The following is a 19,713-nucleotide window of genomic DNA, read 5'->3' as shown; positions in this document are numbered from 1 at the left end:
CTCCAACCTCCTGGTTTGATACATTTCCCACACTCAGTCAAAGATTATAGCATGGTCAATATTTTTGGAACTGATAATAGAATCATAGAATGGTTATAGCACAGAAGGAGGCTCTCCACAAGAGCAACTCAGCTAGTCTCACTCCCTGCCTTTTCCCCATAGCCCTGCAAATCTTTTCTCTTCAGATAATTATCCAATTCCTTTCTGAAAGCCATTATTATATCTACCTCGACCACACTCTCAGGCAGTTCATTCCAGATCCTAACCACTCACAGCGTAAAAAAGCTTTTCCTCGTGTTGCCTTTGGTTCTTTTGCTATTCACCTTAAATCTCTGTCCTCTGGTTCTCAACCCTTCCACCAATGGGAACAGTTTCTCTGTATCTACTCTATCCAGACCCCTTATTATTTTGAGCAATTCGATCAAATTTCTTCTAACCTTGTCTTCTCTAAGGAGAACAGTCCCAGCTTTGTCAATCTATCCATGTAACTGAAGTCTTTCATCCCTGGAACCATTCTCATAAATTTATTCTGCATCCTTTCCAATGCCTTCACATCCTTCCTAAAATGTGGTGCTCAGAATTGGACACAATATTCCAGTTGAGGCTGAAGCAGTGTTTTATAAAAGTTCAACATAACTTCTTTTCATTTCTATTCTATGCCTCTATTTATAAATCTCAAGCCCCCAACTGCCTTATTAACCTCTTTCTCAACCTGCCCTGCCACGTTCAACAAATTGTACTCACATACCGCCAAGTCCCCCTACTTCTGCACTCCCTTTAGAATTGTATCCTCTATTTTATATTGCCTTTTCCCATTCTTCCTACCAAAATGTCATCTACCACGTATCCACCCATTCCACCAGCCTGTCTTAGGTCCTCTTGAAGTCTATCATTACCCTGTTCACAGTTCACAATACTTCCAAGTTTTATGTAATCAGCTAATTTTTTAAATTGTGCCAGAAAAAACAGGGATCATAACACTGACCCCTGGGGAACCCCACTGCATACCTTTCTCCAGTCCAAAAAACAACTGTTAACCACTACTCTCTGTTTCCTGTCACTCAGCCAACTTCATATTCATGTTGCCACTGTCCTTTTATTCCATGGGCTTTAACTTTGCTGACAAGCCTGTTATGCAGCATTTTATCAAATACCTTTTGGAAGTCTATGTACATCACATCAACCACATTACCCTCATCAACCCTCTCTGTTACCTTATCATAAGACTCAATCAAATTAGTTAAACACGATTTACCCATAATAAAGCCATGCTAGCTTTCCGTAATCAATCCACATTTTTCCAAGTGACTTAATTTTGTCCTGCATTATAATTTCATAAAGCTTTCCCACCACCCAGGTTAAACTGACTGGCCTGTAGTTGCTGGACTTATCCTTGCACTCTTTTTTGAACAAGGGTGTAACATTTGAAATGCCAGTCCTCTGGCACCAGCCTTATATGTAAGGAAGATTGGAAGATTATGGCCAATGTCTCTGCAAATTCCACCCTTACTTCCCTCAGTATCCTGGGATGCATCTGATCCAGTCCTTGTGATTTATCAATTGTAAGTACAGCCAGCCTTTCTAATACCTGCTCTTTTATCAATTTTTAGTCCATCCAGTGTCTCAACTACCTCCTCTTTCACTATGGGCAACATTTTCTTCCTTGGTAAAGACAGATGCTAAGTACTCATTTAGTACCTCAGCCATGCCCTTTTTGGTTCTAATCAGCCCTACTCCTCCTTTTACCACCCTTTTATTATTTATATGCCTACAGAAGACTTTTCAATTCCTTTTTATGCTTGCTCCAATTCTCTTCTCATCGTCTCTCTTTGCTGCTCTTATTTCTTTTTTCACCTCCCCTCTGAATTTTCTATATTCAGCCTGGTTCTCACTTGCATTATCAATCTGACATCTGTCATATGCACCCTTTTTCTGCTTCATCTTCCTCTTTAACTTGTTCGTCATCCAGGGAGCTCTGACAGCTGCCAGGGAGAGGGATGGAGATGGTGGCTGGTGAACGGAGTTTGTGGCGGGGACCGAAGACAATGACTTACGCGTTCCCAATATTTAGTTGCTTGAAATTTCTGCTCATCTGGTACTAGAAGGCAGATAAGTAGTCTAATGCTTTAAAGACAGTGGAGGTTTTCAGAGAGGTGGTGATGAGGTTGAGCTGAGTGTTTCAGTATACATATGGAAACTAACGTTGTGTTTTCAGTTGATGTCACTAGGGACGAAACCCAAGATATGCCTGTTCAGTATGACTCAGAACCACACTGGGAAGTCCATTACCACCCTGAGTCATTGGCGTTTGTCCTACAAACTTTTCTCTAACAATAATTGAAGCATGTACATGAAGAAATGGCTGTGGAAATAGGACTCATATCTCTGTTGGTGAGAAACAATATAGGCAGATGAGATCGCAAAGCAATTTTCTCAAATTTATAGTAAATTAAAAAATGCTCATCACTATTCATTTCACAGTTTAAAATTTATAGTTTTATACTTTAAAGCATGAATAAGTCAGAGATGGAGTTAATGCTGATCAGCAGTGACTTCAATCAACTAAGTTTGTGAGGCTGACTGTCACTTGTGAATTATCTGATCAGCCTCACCTGTGGGGGCTTATTTATTAGGTCAGGCTGAATGTGGCATATCCTTTGTTTCTACTGTAAACAATGACATCAAATATAGATGAGCAACACAATTTGACAGCGCAGAAAAGGGGTATTTTTTTCACTCTAGAATCATAAAGTACGGCAGGGAAAATGATTCCCAGATGAACCTAGGTACTTGAAGTTGAGCATATAGCTGAATGTAGAAATGCCAAGACTATTTTCCTTACAATGGGACTGAAAATATGCAACACCTCATTCATGTTGAAACTTGACAATGAACATCAGTTAAACATGCTTACTTGCTTTTTGATATATCTAACTTCCTAAATAGATTTTGACAATGAAGAATTCTACTTCGGGTGATGGGGGGGAAAGGGTTGTTACCAGAAATTTTGCCGTTCATTCATGTATTTGGTGACACAACAGAAAGCCCCAGCAAGATGTTCAGTACCTCTCTGGAACTCCAAAGTGTTTGCTTGTGTGTCTGTGAGTGTACTTTGCTGCAGATTAGTGTGCAGTTAAAGAAGCAAATGAAAGGTAAAGCTGAAAGTATTTCAGTCTATCAAATGCTCCCATTTCATTAATTTATAGATTCTCCCTGATTTTTGAGTTTGGTTTGTCCCAATGTCGGCATTTTCTATAGAACATAAAAACACAAAAGGTATGAAATAAATCACTTTCTTTGCTCAAATATTTACCAAAACATTTGCATTTTTTATAGGCATTGAGCATTGAGGATGAAGTTAGGGTTGATTTGCTGATCCAATAAAATCAGGGGGAAAATTCTGAGATGTGCCAGCTCTGTATCTATGTGGAGAGGCTACATTAAAGAAGCTTCTGAAACAAAACGTCTGATCTACCAATAGTCATGGGTGGTAAGAAGGAGGCAACTAGATCAGAACAAAGAGTTGCCAGCCAGGAAGGCTAATAGATTATTCACAAGTAAAGAGAATTAAGTCTAATCAACAAGATGGGAATATTTGGAATGAATGTAAACGACAATCAATTAATCTTGGCTAACTGTCATCATTTTAGTTAAAATTCCTAGGGGTATGGAAGTATTTGAATTAAACTAAACAAATAGCCAATGCAATCCTTTTAATTCTGCATTGTAGGCATTTTAAAAAAAACTGTATACATTACAGTTCCAAGGTTATATAACTTCTTGTGATCTATAAAATACATTTGCTAAATTAGAACAAGTATAAAGCTGATATATCTTTTATTATTCTGTAATATTAACTATCAAGTCAAGGCTATGTGTCTTTCACAGTAGCTACTCGGAAGCAAATACACCATATGACAACAAAGATGGGTTATTTGCTTGCTCATCCGTTTCCAGTTAAATGGGCAGCAAAAAGCACCACTTAATAATATGGCTGATCACAGAGGAGAGCCAGCACTGGCTAATTAATGTAACAAGTCAACCCAGAGGACATGAGCATGTGATGCTTATATTTATGCCGTGGACCAACAATTGCTTCAGTGAGGAGTATAATATTAGAATTTCATAACTAAATATTTTCTTTGCTAATACGTGTTCTATGTAACGATGTGAAAATCATGGTTAACCATTACTCTACTAAATTACAAAGTATTACAAGGTATTTACAACACAGAATCAGGCCATTCGGGCCAACAAGTCCTTGTTGGTGCTTATGCTCCACACGAGCCTCCTCCCATCCATCTTCATTTAACCTCATCAACTGGAATAAATATACTGGAACTTCATAAATTCATCACAAGAAATTATCATTAAACTAAATGGGGAGTAATTAACCATTTTCTGGAGAGATTACTAGAGGTCCTGTAAAACTCACTACATAAATAGCATCTTAACATAAATATTTAATTTCTATATAACTGTGGCTGAACTGTTAGTATGTGACTGATTTTATTTCCCCAACCAGCTGGCCAGTAATGTTATGTAACCAATGTATTAGGTATTCCAGCTTTTTAACAACAGGGGGAGGTTTGCTTGCCAGATAATCAATCAAATAGAGTGTGCATAGCTTTGTCTAATAACATGCCCTGCACTGGAACAGGACAAACTCTTGAAAAATTCAATGACAATCAGTCTGATTTTACATGTGACAAGACTTCGCTCAATTGGATTGGTCTTTTGATGTGGTACTTTTGTGCCAGCACTAATAGACTTACTATTATCTGCATGTTGGAGCTATTCAGGGTTGGTCAAGGTAGACGAAAGCACACAAATCCTGTGCCATCTCCGCGATTCTTGCATCCAAACTGATGCAGCCAAGCAGAGTGTTGTTTGATGTCAGGTCATTGTGCTGTGCCAATTTTTTCAAAAAACTAAAAGATGCACGAGAACAACTCGTATCCCCAAATGAATAAAATTCCAAAACTGAGTTCACAATTGATTTTTATGATAATTGCAAACTGGACTTTCCTAAGCTATGAGCTGCATTCCTCGCCATTGCTCAGTAATGAAGTTGAGTAACAAAATTGTGATCCAGACAGCTGTAGCACAACACCACATACGAAAAGAAACTTCGTACACAGAGTGGGGACGAAACAAAGAACTTTCTCTTTCCAAGTCCCGTGTAATCTTGTACTTCTGGCCGTGAAATTGGCCAACACCAATGGGGCTAAACAGTCTAAAACAAGGTGTCAAATCACTATCAGTCTGTTTTGTGTGATAGGCGTTGACTGATTCCAACGTCTCTAGCCAATGAAACATTTGCAGCTGAATAGCGTGCCTTTCTCCAAACAGCGTGTTTATGCAATGATTAGAATATTCAGAGTACTGAACACATAAGCAAAATAATTGAGGTTAAATTCATTACTGGAGGCAAGTAAGAGCGTTTGCATAAATAAAATGGGACAGAAAAGTGATTAACAAGTCGGTGTTCCAACTTCTGTAACTTTCCCCCTTTTGATAGATGCGGACGGGAACCTGTGTCGAAGCAGCTACCTGCTGCAAGTTACTCTGACCATGCACCGCTTCAACGTGTCGTCCACAGAGCTGCTGCAGAAACTCATCACACTATATCCTTTTGCTACCATATCACTTGAATTGCACAGCAGGCGTCACCACTGGAGTGTAACAGTACGTCTGGACGGTAAACCATTCAGGTTAAACAGGATAGCCGGGTAACAGAATAAAATGAATTCTGTTTTAATTGCTTGTCAAAATTCTTTTTCAGTTTGTGAAATAAAAAGCTGAAGGTACATCCCCCTTTTAAATATAAAAGCAAACCGTTGCTGGGTTACTTTAACATGTTTAATACACGAATAATCATTATTTGGTAATAAAAGTTCAATTTCTTCGTCAGTCTGTTTTACTCAACTCTTTCAAATACAACTCATATACAAGTACTAGTCTATCCGGATTGAAATAAAGCTATTAGTGTTTTAAGATTATAGGACCATTATAGATGGGCAGAGCTGTGGCAAATGGAATTTAATCCTGAGAAGTGTGAGGTGATGCATTTTGGGAGGACTAAGGAGGCAAGGGAATGGATGGTAGGACCCTAAGAAGTACAGAAGGTCAGAGGGACCTTGGTGTACTTGTCCATAGATCACTGAAGGTAGCAGCACAGGTAGATAAGGTGGTTAGGAAGGCATATGGGATACTTGCCTGCATTAGCCGAGGCATAGAATATAAGAGCAAGGAGGTTATGATGGAGCTGTATACAATGCTAGTTAGGCCACAGCTGGAGTACTGTGTACAGCTCTGGGCACCACACTATAGGAAGGATGTGATTGCACTGGAGAGGGTGCAGAGGAGATTCACCAGGATGTTGCCTGGAGCATTTCAGCTATGAAGAGAGTCTGGAAAGGCTAGGGTTGTTTTCCTTAGAACAGAGAAGGATGAGGGGGGACATGATTGAGGTATACAAAGTTATGAGTGGCATTGATAGGTTAGATAGAAAGAGACTTTTTCCCTTAGCGGATGTGTCAATAACCAGGGGGCATAGATTTAAGGTAAGGGGCAGGAGGTTTAGAGGGGATTTGAGGAAAAAAATTTTCACCCGGAGGGTCGTTGAAATCTGGAACACGCTGCCTGAAGTGGTGGCTGAGGCAGGAACACTCACAACTTTTAAGAAGTATTTAGATGAGCACTTGAAACACCATAGCATACAAGGCTACGGGCCAAGTGCTGGAAAGTGGGACTAGAATAGTTAGGTGCTTGATGGCCGGCACAGACACGATGGGCCGAAGGGCCTATTTCTGTGCTGTATAACTCTATGACTCTAAGTTTAAGGCTTTTAAAAAATATTTCATTAGTTTTACCCTTGTGTTAGTGAAAAGCTGATTGACATTTCCATATGTTTAAGGAATTTATGTAATTTCTCATGTGTTTGATAGAAAAGAGAATTTTCTTTGTGAATTAACAAAAGTAACATTTAAAAAAATTATTTTGTGAAGTTAGGCATTAATGCCAAGCAAATAAAGCAAGTCCCTCCTGGTGGGACTCATCCTCCCTCAATGGAGTGTGTAGCAATAGAATAATTTTAATTTCATTCCATAATGTTGCACTGTTTACACACGTGGTACACTTCTGCAGTAGATTAGAGCCCGTCATTATCAAACAGTAATCCCAATCATAGGTTACAGTTATATATCATCTTAGAATCTCATCACTCACAAAACAATACAGTTCAGTCAGTGTAAATGTTGCAGTTCCACTATTACGATATTGGATATCTTAAGGAGTCTACATTGTCTTATTTGCAAATGAAATATTTTTTTCTAAAAGAAATTGTTTGCTGTACTTTTCTTTTTTAATTCACCAGTTTAATAAAACTATATATTCTATTCCATTCCCGCTAATATAATTTATCTAGCTTCTACTTAAATACAACTATACTATCTGCCTCACCTACTCCTCGTGGTTGCGAGTTCCACATTCTAACCACACTCGGGGTAAAGGTGTTCCTCCTTAATTCCTTTGGATTTATTAGTGACTATCTTCTATTTATGGCCCCGAGTTTTGGACTCCCCACAACACCTTCTCTATATCTACCCTGTCAAACCCTTAACGTAACCTTAAAGACCACTATCAGGCAACTTCTCAGTCTTATCTTTTCTCAAGAAGAGAACCCCAGCTTGTTCAATCTTTCCTGATATATATAACCTCTCAGTTCTAGCATCATCCTTGCAAATCTTTTTTGCACCTCTCCAGTGTCTCTATATCCTTTTTATAATAGGGAAACCAGAACTGTGCACAGTACTCCAAGCATGGTATAATCAATGTTCTATACAAGTTTAACATAACTTCTCAGCTTTTCATTTCTAGCCCTGTAGAAATTTAGAATTGCTTTATCTTATTCACTATTTTTAGTGATTTGTGTATCTGCACTCCAAGATCCCTTTGTTCTATACCCCAGTGAGACACTTACTTTCCAAGGAGTATGTGGCCTTCTTATTCATCCTATCAAAATATATAATCTCTCACATATCAATATTGAATTTCATTTGCCAATTACACGACCATTCTGTATTTTGTCATAGTCTTCCTCGGTATTAAGTGTACTTTCCTCCCACCACAATTTGATGTCATTTTTAAATTGTACTTCTGATTCCCAAGTCCAAAGCATTTATATAAATTTGAACAGCAGCAGTCCCAGCATCGATCCTGTGGAACACTACTTCCCACCTTTTTACAGACTGAGTAACTACCCTTAACCTTTATTCTCTGTTTTTTTCTTTTGTAGCCAGCTTGCTAGCCATTGTTCTCCCTGTTAATGTGCTTCGAACTTGGTCCTGACTCTACTATGCGGTACCTTATACTTGCACAATTGGGTAAGAAGATGGGTCCATCGGTAGATGACTGTCTCTCGACTGGTTCCATGATATTGTCATCCCCAGAAACTCCTCCAGCTGAGTTCAACATTCATTGAGTCAACAGCATTCTTTGTAACTTAAATATTCCACAAAATACAGACAAACTAGATGATACAGTGGGTTAGAATGCAATCTTTTCACCTCTGAGATTGAGATTTGAATTACCAAGCCAATAGGGTTAAAATCATCTCTCCCTGTAGACTGTAAAGATCTTTCATGAAAACTGTTTAAGCAGTCTGCATCCAGTTTGTTGTGCATATAATGCAGTTCAAAGCACATAAATAACCAGGTCCAGGTTAGTACTAAACTTAATTGTATCAGAGCAACAGGGAGGTTGCTGATTCTAGCTCAAAATAGTAAGAGTCCCATAGCTCATCTGATCCACTCTTTAGCGATAATGAGACTGACGTGATTAAGTGGTAAAAATAGACTTCTATTAGAAAAACAAACTATTGGCTCCTGTTTCAATTTCAGAAACTTCTGGACACTTCACTCAAAAATTAGACTGTCTCGGCCAAAGATGGCAATCCTACAGGAGTCTGACAACAGAGACGATGTTAAAACCTTCATATCGTGAGAATTATATTGTGTTATAATGATACTGTCTGAGAGTGATAGAAGAAGTAAGAGGAATTCTAACATGCCTTTGCCATATGCATTATAAATATCTCCTTGTTCTGATAAACTCTTAACATTTCCATTACTACAGAATATGCAAGCACTAATTTAATGTTTCTCTAGTCTTCTGTCCAATTGAAACTTGTTCAAAAATAGACCCTAATCAATGAAATAACCAATGTTCAAAATAACCTAGGCAACAAAAGCTACTTCAGAAGACACATTGACCATTATGATAATTAGTCTGTCATCCCACAGAATGAACAGCAGGCTTGTAGAGGGATGAAAAGCTTCCCAGATACTTGAAGAAGACACAGCAATGCACCTATTCATAGTGAAGTGCTCAGTATGAGTGATACCGCATAATATTGGTTTATATAACACGCATCATACTAAAACAGATTTTTTTCCCTTGTTGCTCTCATTCCAGATTGCAAGGGAAATAAACCCACAGTGCAGCCATTTTCACCTGTCTGAGAAGACAAATGTTATAAAAATCAATTTTTTGACCCTAGGGATTGGAAGTTGATGTGATTTAGTCAAATCACTAGATCACATTGTAAAATTGTAATCTGCTTATCTCACACTACTGAAGGGAAATCTTCAAACCCCCACTTTTCTGAACTCTCCCCACCTCCCACTATAACCTGAAGGTCAGACTTGTAACTCACGATGGGTATGATTCTCTGGTGACTAATATCTCCCTACAATCTTGGATTATTGCTTATTTGCAAGTCTGCACAGTACAGTGAACATCAGCTGGCCTATTGTTTACATCCAACATCCAAAAATGCACATGCTCCATCAGGGAATGTTGCACTTTGATCACATGATCAGAAGCACAAACCCCTGATCATTTTCTCCTTTCTAGCTCAGCTGAAATCAGTGCAATCTATACCTGGAGCCTATCTGTTCTGTAGGACTCAGTCCACACTCAGCAATGCTCTTACTCATCAAATATTCAACAAAACTCACCAGAGAAGCCTAAAAATGTAATATATCTTGAACAAGAAAATTATAGGTAGGCTGCTAGCTCAGGCCATACCAATGCTCGTAATGAAGAAGCCTTCATTTTTGAGTGAATGTTTAAATAGTGTTCAATAACAAATTTCAATAATTCAGGTGTGTAGTGAAAGAGTTTGAGATGCTCTTGGCATTGACATCTATTGTGTCATTCTGCCTGAAGTTGATTTGCACCCTAATGCTCTACTTAATTCTAGATGAGATGTTGCAATATTATCTTGTTGCTCAACTTCTTGCCCATCAACGCAGGGGGAAAGCGACATCAAATGCATCACTGAATAAAAAGAAAGTCTCAAAGATAAATTAAAACTGACCAGCCGTGCAAGTGAATAAATGCCACTACTCTCATCAGTCCTCATGAATCATAACCAGCGTAAAAGGCCTTTTCTTTGATCAGCATGTGTAACTGATAATAGCACCTGATTTCAGACAGATTTGTGGTTGTGACCTGGTAAAATATTGATTTTTTTTAAATGATATTTTTAAATACATCCTAACATTGCAGATAATTGCCTCCATTATGCTCACCATTGGAGATCTGAAACTGCATTTTATGGAAACTTTGGCAGTGGTGGTGTGATATTTGAGATGTGTGTTAAGAGACAATACAGCTTACAGTAAACTATAAATGGCTATCTGATTCAGCAGTGGTCTTACAGAAGTCATTCATACTGGTGTCAGTAATGCTCCTGCTGAATATAAATAGTGATTCTTGGACACTTCTAATGAGAACTGTTTTCCTTAATGGTGACCTACATATCAGAATGCTTTAGAGCAAAACTGTGCTGCAGGCTGCCTGAAGATCTGTTACTTTATAAGGTGAGGCTTTTCCTGGAAATAGCAACCACAACTATGAAAAGACAAAGCTGAGTGACTACCTGCAGAAGCTGCACATCTCATTTTAGGCTCAGTTTGAAAGAATGTGGTTTAGTTTTGCAAATGCTTTATTGAAAGTGAGAGAAGCTTTTTTTTGTATGCAGTCTACACTTAGCCATTTTATGAACCTTTAGTTTACTTGAGAAATATGTTATTTTATATGGTCCAATGCAGTGCTAATAATTCAAGCGATGGATCAGTAAGTAGTCTCTAATGTGTTAGATCAAACTAAACATTTAGCTGATCAACTTCCAGCTGTCCTTCCAGTTGAACTGGTACAGGAAGGTTGCAAATGTTAAGTACCTGTATGATCATAGAATCATAGAATTTACAGTACAGAGGGAGGCCATTCAACCTATCGTGCTTGTGCCAGCCCTTTGAAGGAGCAAATAATTGCTTTTTTTTTGTTTTTAAACATAAACTATATGCTGACAAGCAGTAAGGATTCATTTTTAAATATACATATAGTACATAATTTTCAGGGCCTCTGAAGATGGGAATGGAGGCAGGGGGCCCCCGAAAATATCAGTGCCAGGTGGCTTGTCAATTTCAAGCTGGCACTGGCAATAATGAGCAATGCAAGGGAGGGCAGGACAGGACAGGAATTACATCCTGCCTCCAATTCAGGTCAATTAAACCTGTTAAAAATGTCCTTTAGAGGTTGGTTAAGGGGCAGGGTGGGATATTTAAAGGGGCGCATGGGGTTTAGAAGATATAATTTTCAGAACAGCTGAGGGGAGGTGGTTGCAAATTGGGAGGCCAACCATGGCTGCCCAAGGGCATCACCCTGTCCCCATGAGGGTCAGCGGGGCAAAGGGGGACTGGGCACTTTATAACGGCATGTCCTTTGTGCTGCACAGATGGCAGGGAGAGTGGGCACTCAGCACCAAGGCTTTGAACTAGGTGGGTACTCCCCTGGCATCGCAGGAGCAGAAGATCAGGGGGCAAGACTGCCAAGGACAATTGGACAACCACCTGCCCAGAAGGAAGGCTCCAGCTGGCAATGGGGGCACAACTGTCAGATTTTGGGCCCAGTGGCAATGAATGGCAACACCATCCACAGGAAGGGCAGAACTCCGGGGATCAGGAGGGGAAAGAAGGTCAGGAAGGCAATGGAGGCCAAATCCTTAACACAGGATCAACTGCCGAAGACAGAGGTACCTGTAGATGACTGAGAACCAATGCCACAGGAGACTGCGACTCTCCAGGCAGATGGTCACAGAGATCTGTGCCCTCGCCGCCAAAGACCATGCCTCTCGCAGCACTGGTCACCATGCCCTGTCAGTGGCTGTCAAAGTCACTGTAGCCCTGAAATTCTGCACTTCTGGCTCTTTCCAAGGATCAGCTGCGGACCTTGGTGGCATCTCATAAATGGCTGCACACGTTTGCATTTCACAGGCCACTGATGCCCTCTTTGCCAGAGCTGGACAGTACATTCACTTAGCAACAGACATGGCCTTGTAGGGACAGAGGGCATTGGGTTTTGCCTGCATTGTTGGATTCCCCCAGGTGCAGAGCATTATCGTCTGCACCTATGTGGCCATCAGGGCACCCAGTGACCGGCCAGTAAGATCCGTCAACAGGAAGAGTTTCCACTCCTTCAACGTCCAATTGGTTTGCAGCCACAACAAGAGATTCCTCTTTGTATGCGCTCACTTTCCTGGCAGCTACCATGACTCCTTCATCCTCCACCAGTCCAGGCTGCCTCAGATCTTCGCTCCAAACCACATAGTGCGTGGATGGATCCGAAGGGACAAGAGAAATCCCTTGAACACATGGCTACTGATCCCTCCATGGGAGCCCCAGACAGAGGCACAGAAGCAATACAACCAATGCCACCTGCTCAGTAGGGCAACCATTAAGAAGACAGCCCAGTTTCTGAAGATGCGATTCCTGTGCCCGGTCTGGTCGGGTGGTGCCCTCCAATACCCTCCTGCAAGGGTCTTGGTCGTTGTGGTGGTCTGCTGCATTCTCCATAAAATAGCCTTCCCGAGACATGTGGACCTTGAAGCTGAGGCCCTGGAAGGGGACAGCTCATCAGGGGAGGAGCAGGAGGTAAGAGAGGAGGAGGAATTGGAGGCAAAGGGAGACTAAACAGAGAGGTGCTCCTGCTGCACAATGAAGTGACCAGCTCCTGCTACCCTCCAGGAAGAGAACTTCCCTCCTCTCCCTCATGGCCTCCAGCATTAGATCCAGGTTGGCATCGATGATGCGAGGATCTGCCCTACTCCTGGTGCAAGGCCTCCAGCTCTCGTGACATCTCATTTCCCTCTGGTGCTGTGGAAGACTTTGGCACAAACTGCAGATCTCTCCCTCAGGACAATCAGCAGCTTCAGTGATGCTGCCCTGGGGTGTCCAAATGAGTCCCACACTTCATCTGACCCACCACCATTCCTGCCCCACTGGCTCTAAGTTGACAGGGAACCCATCTCCACATCAATTAAAGGCTCACCGTGTGAAAATCTGAACTTTAATCAGTTTCCCACAGGAGGTGGGTTTCTCACCCAAAACCAGACCCATCTCATGTTTCCTACCACCGTGGCAAAAATTCAGCCCATCGTCGTCTTACTTCTCAGTCATTGGGTGCTGATACTGTGTACATCAGTGACTGCAACTCTGCTTGCAAGTTATATTGTGATAAGGTAGAATCTGCTTGGTGCTTTGTGTTTACATTAGCTGGAAATTAAGTTATTTAAGGTTATGAGAGGCACTTAATGTTATAGGTGTTACAGGTAATGAAATATATTAATCAGCATTAATAAAAAATCAAAACAAAGAAAATTTTGCACCATATAATGAAGCCACTATAGTTGATGAGCTATTGAAAAATGGGAAAGTAGTCCTATTTCTAGTAAACAACCTTTCTAAGTCGTCATGTTTGCTGCCATGTGAAATGTATGTAATAGTAAGCAGATATGAGTGCCTTTCAAATTTTAAGTTGATCTGAATTAGGTCAGACTGAGCTATTTAGACTTTGAACTTCTCTTCTACTTCTTCCAAACACAGCCACAAGTGCTATACCAGGTAACATCTGAGACTGTCTGCAGGATCAATGGCATGATTAAGTAATTCAAATTCAAAATAGGATTTTAACTTCCTATAGCATGAAGATGAGAGGCACAACCTTAATAGTGAGAGGGTGTATAGAACAGTTTTATACTAGAGATGTGTCATATATTAGAATGTCAAAGATCAGCTCAGCCATCTGACTCCCAACCACACTAAATACAAAAAGAGGTATGTTACTACAATTGGGGTAGTCTCATACATCTTGATCTTCACATCCGCTGCAGTATAACTCCAGTCTAGTGTGATGTCAAGTTGAAAATGTTCAGCTGGATGAGAGTGATGGGGTGCTAGCAACGTTAACCCTTTCTGTCAGCCCTGTATCACATTATATAGGTAATATTCTGAGACAAGCACTTGAAATATAACTGGACTTAGAGGTGATGTTGTATAGAATTTTATAAATATCATTATAGTTTTTAGTAAGACCTGTTTCAATGGGGAAAATCAAAGAAATGTTTGTCCACATTGATATGAGTTGATATAATTTAAGAAAATATGGATATTATTGCCTCTATTACATTGAAGGTTCATAGCTACATGGTTTCTATTACAGGTACTGGATAAAAGAGTTCTGGATTATGTTTAAAATGGACAACAGTCTTTCAGAAACAATGGAACATTTTCAGGAACTGGTGAGAAAGAATGGTGAAGAGTCGCACTCCCAATTTATTGACACGTCACAAATGTAAGAAAAACACATTTCCATTCCATTCCCATAACAAACAATTCCATTAGCAAAACTATCAAGTTAGCACCAGAACTATTACACGTTTTAAGAGTATGTGGTCAGGAATGGAGGTGAAGTATAAGGGAGAAAATTGGAGGAAAATTTCAACACAATGGGCTGAATTTTATTCTGGTGACGGGTCTCAGCGGCAGGCCAGATATTGGGGGAAGACCCCACCTCGGCCCTCCATCGGACACCTGTTGCAATTCCACGGTGGGCAGGCAATTAACTGCTCACCGTTGGGATCATCCTCCCTTTAAGGGACAAACTCCCACCTCCAAGTGCTGCTGGCCAATCAGAAGGCCAGCAGCTCTGCAGAACTGGCAGTACCACTGGGAGCAGTGGCCAGTGCTGGTACTGCAGGAGGCCCTGTAGTACTGAGGATGCCGGAGACCCCGGGAGAGGTGAGTGGGTTCGGGTTGCCAGAGCCATTTAGGCAGGCCCCAGCAATGGAGTGAGGAGGGAGGTTGGTGGGGGTTGACTTCTTGGCGGTGTGGCGATTACCACCGAGGGCGGGGGGGGGGTCCCTCCAGGAGCCCTGGATTGCTTCCAAAGGAGGCACCGCCCTTGCTTCCACTAGGAGTTCACCAAGTTTTACAAATGGCGGCATCTCCATTAACTGGCCGCTTAAGTGCCTCAATTGGCCTGGGGCAGGAAGGCCAGTCTCCTCCTTCCCCACCCCAGACTAAATTGTAAGGTGTCCCCAAAGCAGCGGGCACTCCGCCCTCGCCTTCTGATGCAATTTCATGTGTCCCCCCCCTCCACCTCCGTTCCCATCCCAAGGAAGCCTAATAGTACTCAAACATAATCACTAATAAATGAATTCTAACCTTACAGATTGGCAGCATCGTACAGGTTAGTGCATGAAGTAGTCATGTTTGAAAACAAACTTGATCATGTGCTTTGTCCCACTATTTTCTAGAAAGAAAGAACTTGCATTTATATAGCAACTTGCTTCATTTCGGGACATTCCAAAGTACTTCAAAACCAATTAAATACTTCTGAAGTGTAATCACTGTGTTAATATGGGGAAACTTGGAAGCTAATTTACACACAGCAAGGTCCCTCAAACAGCAATGGCATAAATGACAAAAATTCCTGTACGCTTCTTCGAATCTTTAATGTCCAGCTGAGAGGGAAAAAGGAGGCCTTGGTTTAATAATTCACCTGAAAGATGACACCTCTGACAGTGCCATATGCCCTCAGTAGTGCACTATCACATACTTAATGATTTTATTCCATAGAGTCAATCTGGTGGCTTATTTAATACAATGTATCTGGCAAATAATGTGATGACCTGTAAAGTGCAGATGACGTATCAGTAATCAAGTTCATTATTAAAGAATTAATGACTTTATACACCAGTGATGAAGATTCTGACATTTAGAAAGTCATTTTAATTGTGTTTTGAAGAAAAGAGATATAAAAAATTGACAATTTTCAAACAAATGCATGAATACAGGTAACTTTGTAATGGCTGGGATTACCAATTAGCAAGCTGAAAATGACAACAGATCAACTGAAAACAGTCCAATCTATTGGCACACACCAATTCAAGCTATTGACCATCATTTATTGTCAAAATGTTTGTGTTTGTAACCATATACCCTGGACACTTTTAAATACATTTGTAAGCTTTGCATGCAGTTGTTTCTTACTGCACAGTACTTTCAAAATTCTAGCCCTCACAGGTGTATTGTGGTCATGCAAAAACAGCCCCCGATCTTTACTGTGGCAGGTTTTAAGAAGGGTAGGGAGAGAAGCTTTGTTTGGGAAACCCCAGTTTTAAGGTGTGCATTTTTTTCCTCAAGCAGGTTTCCTGCCCAGAAGCCAGCCTGATTGATTGATTGATTGACAGGCTTGGCTCCCTGTTGGGCAGGGAATGCTCCAAAGGAGGCTGTAGGCCAAAAGCAGGTAGTGAGCCTCCAGCTAGGTTAGTGGGAGCATGTGGGGTCCAGATCGTGGGCAGGAATGTTCACCGATCCCTTGGTGGTGGTTGGGGGGGGGAGGGGGGTGGGGGGGGGTATGCGCACAGGGTTCCAAACCTGAGTCTTATCACCAAGGGTGTGGGTACAGGGGAAGTTCACTGATTTTGGGGGGTTCAAACCCTGATCCTGGGGCCTGATGGACTGGAGGTGGGATGATGCAGGGGGTGGTCGTTGATTTTGGGGGTCTGATCACAGGTAGGCTGCCTTGGATTGGGGGGCGGTCAGAGGTCCAATGGCAGACAGGGAAGAAGGTAAGCTTGGTGAGCCAGGAGAAAGCACTCATGTTCCTCTTGCCCATGAGCAGTGCTGTAAATGCACTTGCCTTTTCCACTAAGCACTCTTCACCTCCCTTTAGTTGCAGGTGAAACTTAGAAGACGGATTAAATATGAGGCAAGCAGCCTCTTTGTAATATTTAAATGGCCACCCTGCCTCCTGGGAGTGGGTTGGTTGCCTGTTACCCCCATCATACCCCTCTCCCCATCCCCATTTCACCTCCGTTAAAACCAGAAGTCAGCAGGTTGGAGGAGGGGTGGATGTCAGCTTTGAAGTCTTTAAAATTTTAACATCCAACCCAACCCCAATCTACTTGATTTTTGTAGACAAGATTACCCCTATGATCTCCTAAAACATCCCGAGGTCTTTGTGTGGTTTCAGAACTACTGGTGATTTTGAAACCATAAGCTTCCAAAAGCCATCAATGTGTGGAAAAATTAGGATACATAGCATTGACATTAAAGGTAAAAGATTCACGGTTGCAAAGAAAATTCAATCTATTTTCCCTAACAAAGTGCCTTAAACCTATCCTCAGAATAGTACCCCTCGCCTCTTTGCGGCCTTTCTTTTTCCCATTCCCAGTATCAGATATTCCTGTGGTTTCTTTGATAATGCTGAATTAGAAGCAGTTTTGTGCCCTGGGCCCTTGTCTATTAGAGACTTGGTTATGATAGTCCAAACTCATTTCACTGAGGCCTTTAGAGCTGCAATAGAGATGCAGTGTTCATCTAATCATTGCAACTATATTGTAGCTCAGATTCCAGAAGTAAAATGGTACTGTGCACAATCAGTGTCTCACCCAGTATCCTGTTTGTAGTTGTTTTTAATTGACTGTAAATTATGTGGAAAACAACAAAATTGAACACAATTTGTTTAAGTTGTTTTCCAATGCTTTGTTAAGAAATAAAAGTTCAGAGAATAAAAACTCTAAATGTCTGTGGTACAAATAATCATACCAGGTAATCTCTCATTTAATATTGTGAATGTACTGAAAATTGTTATCTACCATAATTATCCATTCTGCAGTTTCAAATTGTCTCTCCTTGTCCTGTCAAGCACGTGGCTATTCTTCACCTGGACAAATCGATTCCAATTTCCTGACTGCCTTCTTACAATTAAAACACAGCCTCATGATCTCCAATGAAATACTTATATGATTGGTGAAATATGCCTGGGATTCTCATCCTGTAAAACGTTGTGTTCCTTGCTAATCCACGTAAGATTGTAAAATTACAGCCCTACAGCACTCAGCGGAGTGTTTTACTGAAGGAACAGAAGAAGCAGCACTATCATGTGGAATCATTATAGGAAAGGAAACAGCCACAAAAACAGGAAGGGACTTTCCTAGCATCGAAATTGGTGGAAGAGGGATTACTCAGTTCAGAGTATCATTGACGCTGGTATGAGATCAGCAGGCAAGCAATAGTAAATTTGAGGTGGAATATATAATAAAGGGACGTGGTCAGAGATGTACAGATAAGAATGTTTCAATGGAACAGAAAAAGATACAGATATATGGGGAGAGCTGGAAAGAGTATTTCATTTTCATGGTGCAGAAAAGAAAGCAGATTCTCGGAACTACTGAGCAGGTGATGGGGCACTCCAACCCGTTCCCCATCCTGTCTAGTATGCTGAGCATTTTTGGAAGCAGTGTCTAGACCTCTTTTTGTTTACATGACAGAAATACACGTGATTGGTCACGGAAAATCACTCAACGGATAAAACCAAACTGTAGCAAAAAGCGAAAGGTTTCCCTCCTATTTGATCACTTGGAGCCAGGAGAGCTGGCCGAACACCTAACCTACCTCGAGTTCAAGTCCTTCCGCAGGATTTCAGTAAGTGTACCATCAACTATATTGAGGTATTGGAGGGAAAGTGCTAAGATCTGATCTCTGTTTTAAAATGTTTCCATTTACTATACTAAAAGAGATAAACTCCTTTTCAGATTATTCATTTAAGCCTTACAAATAAATTACAACATAAAAAATTGTGTTAAATACTGAAATGATTGATGGTATGTGGGAAATTATTAAATGCTGACAAGGCTGACAACACCAGCGCAAGTGTGAATATAATGATCCATGCACTCCATTTATTATGCAATCATACTCCATCAATCAAACTTGGAGTGAGTCTCTCCCAACTTCACTTTGAATTTCAAGGATTAATTCATATTGGCACCTCCAAAATCCCATCTGAACACCTAGTGATTTGTTAGCCAGGTGACATCTTTATGCTTCTGTGAAGACAATACACATGTCCAAAACAGTGTGGGTAATTCTGCAACAATTAGAAATATTTTTCACATTATCTGCAGAAAATACAACTTGTAGTGTTATTAGATTTTTGCTCCACCGATACCCTGCTGACCTTTGCCCTTATAGAATAGAATTATATGATGGTTACAGCACAGAAGGAGGCCATTTGACTTGTCATGTCCATGTCAGCTCTCTGCAAGGGCAACTCAGCTGGTCCCATTCCTTTGCCTTTTCCCCATACCCCTGAAATTCTTTTCTATTCAGATAATGATCCAATTCCCTTTGGAAAGCCATGTTTGAATCTTCCTCCATCTCATCCCCTTTGGGACTTGAACTGCAGAAGAACCTGTTTACACTGTAATCTGAGTTCTGCAGGTCGGACCTGAAACCACTGTTTACTGGGTATTCCACAATTGAGTCTGGGGATCAAATCAATCTGCTATTGGCTCTA

At 40.9% G+C, this 19,713-nt stretch overlaps 1 protein-coding gene across 5 annotated transcripts in view; it reads left to right on the top strand.

Moving 5' to 3' along the window:
- LOC137373881 (RAS guanyl-releasing protein 1-like) overlaps positions 1-19,713 on the top strand; it is a 96,756-nt gene that overhangs the window by 41,321 nt on the left and 35,722 nt on the right. The window contains exons 3-6 of one of the 5 annotated variants that reach the window (XM_068039408.1): positions 5,522-5,632; positions 10,832-10,889; positions 14,569-14,700; positions 18,686-18,839. In XM_068039408.1, the coding sequence (XP_067895509.1) occupies positions 5,522-5,632; positions 10,832-10,889; positions 14,569-14,700; positions 18,686-18,839 (455 nt within the window). Of the gene's footprint in view, positions 1-5,521; positions 5,633-5,656; positions 5,733-8,903; positions 9,003-10,831; positions 10,890-11,776; positions 12,047-14,568; positions 14,701-18,685; positions 18,840-19,713 lie in introns of those variants that run through there. The other 4 variants (XM_068039410.1, XM_068039412.1, XM_068039409.1 and 1 more) reach the window with 4 other exon arrangements.

Source organism: Heterodontus francisci, chromosome 9, assembly GCF_036365525.1.
Source record: "Heterodontus francisci isolate sHetFra1 chromosome 9, sHetFra1.hap1, whole genome shotgun sequence".
NCBI classification, from domain to species: domain Eukaryota; kingdom Metazoa; phylum Chordata; class Chondrichthyes; order Heterodontiformes; family Heterodontidae; genus Heterodontus; species Heterodontus francisci.
This window is presented reverse-complemented; position numbering and strand designations above follow the sequence as displayed.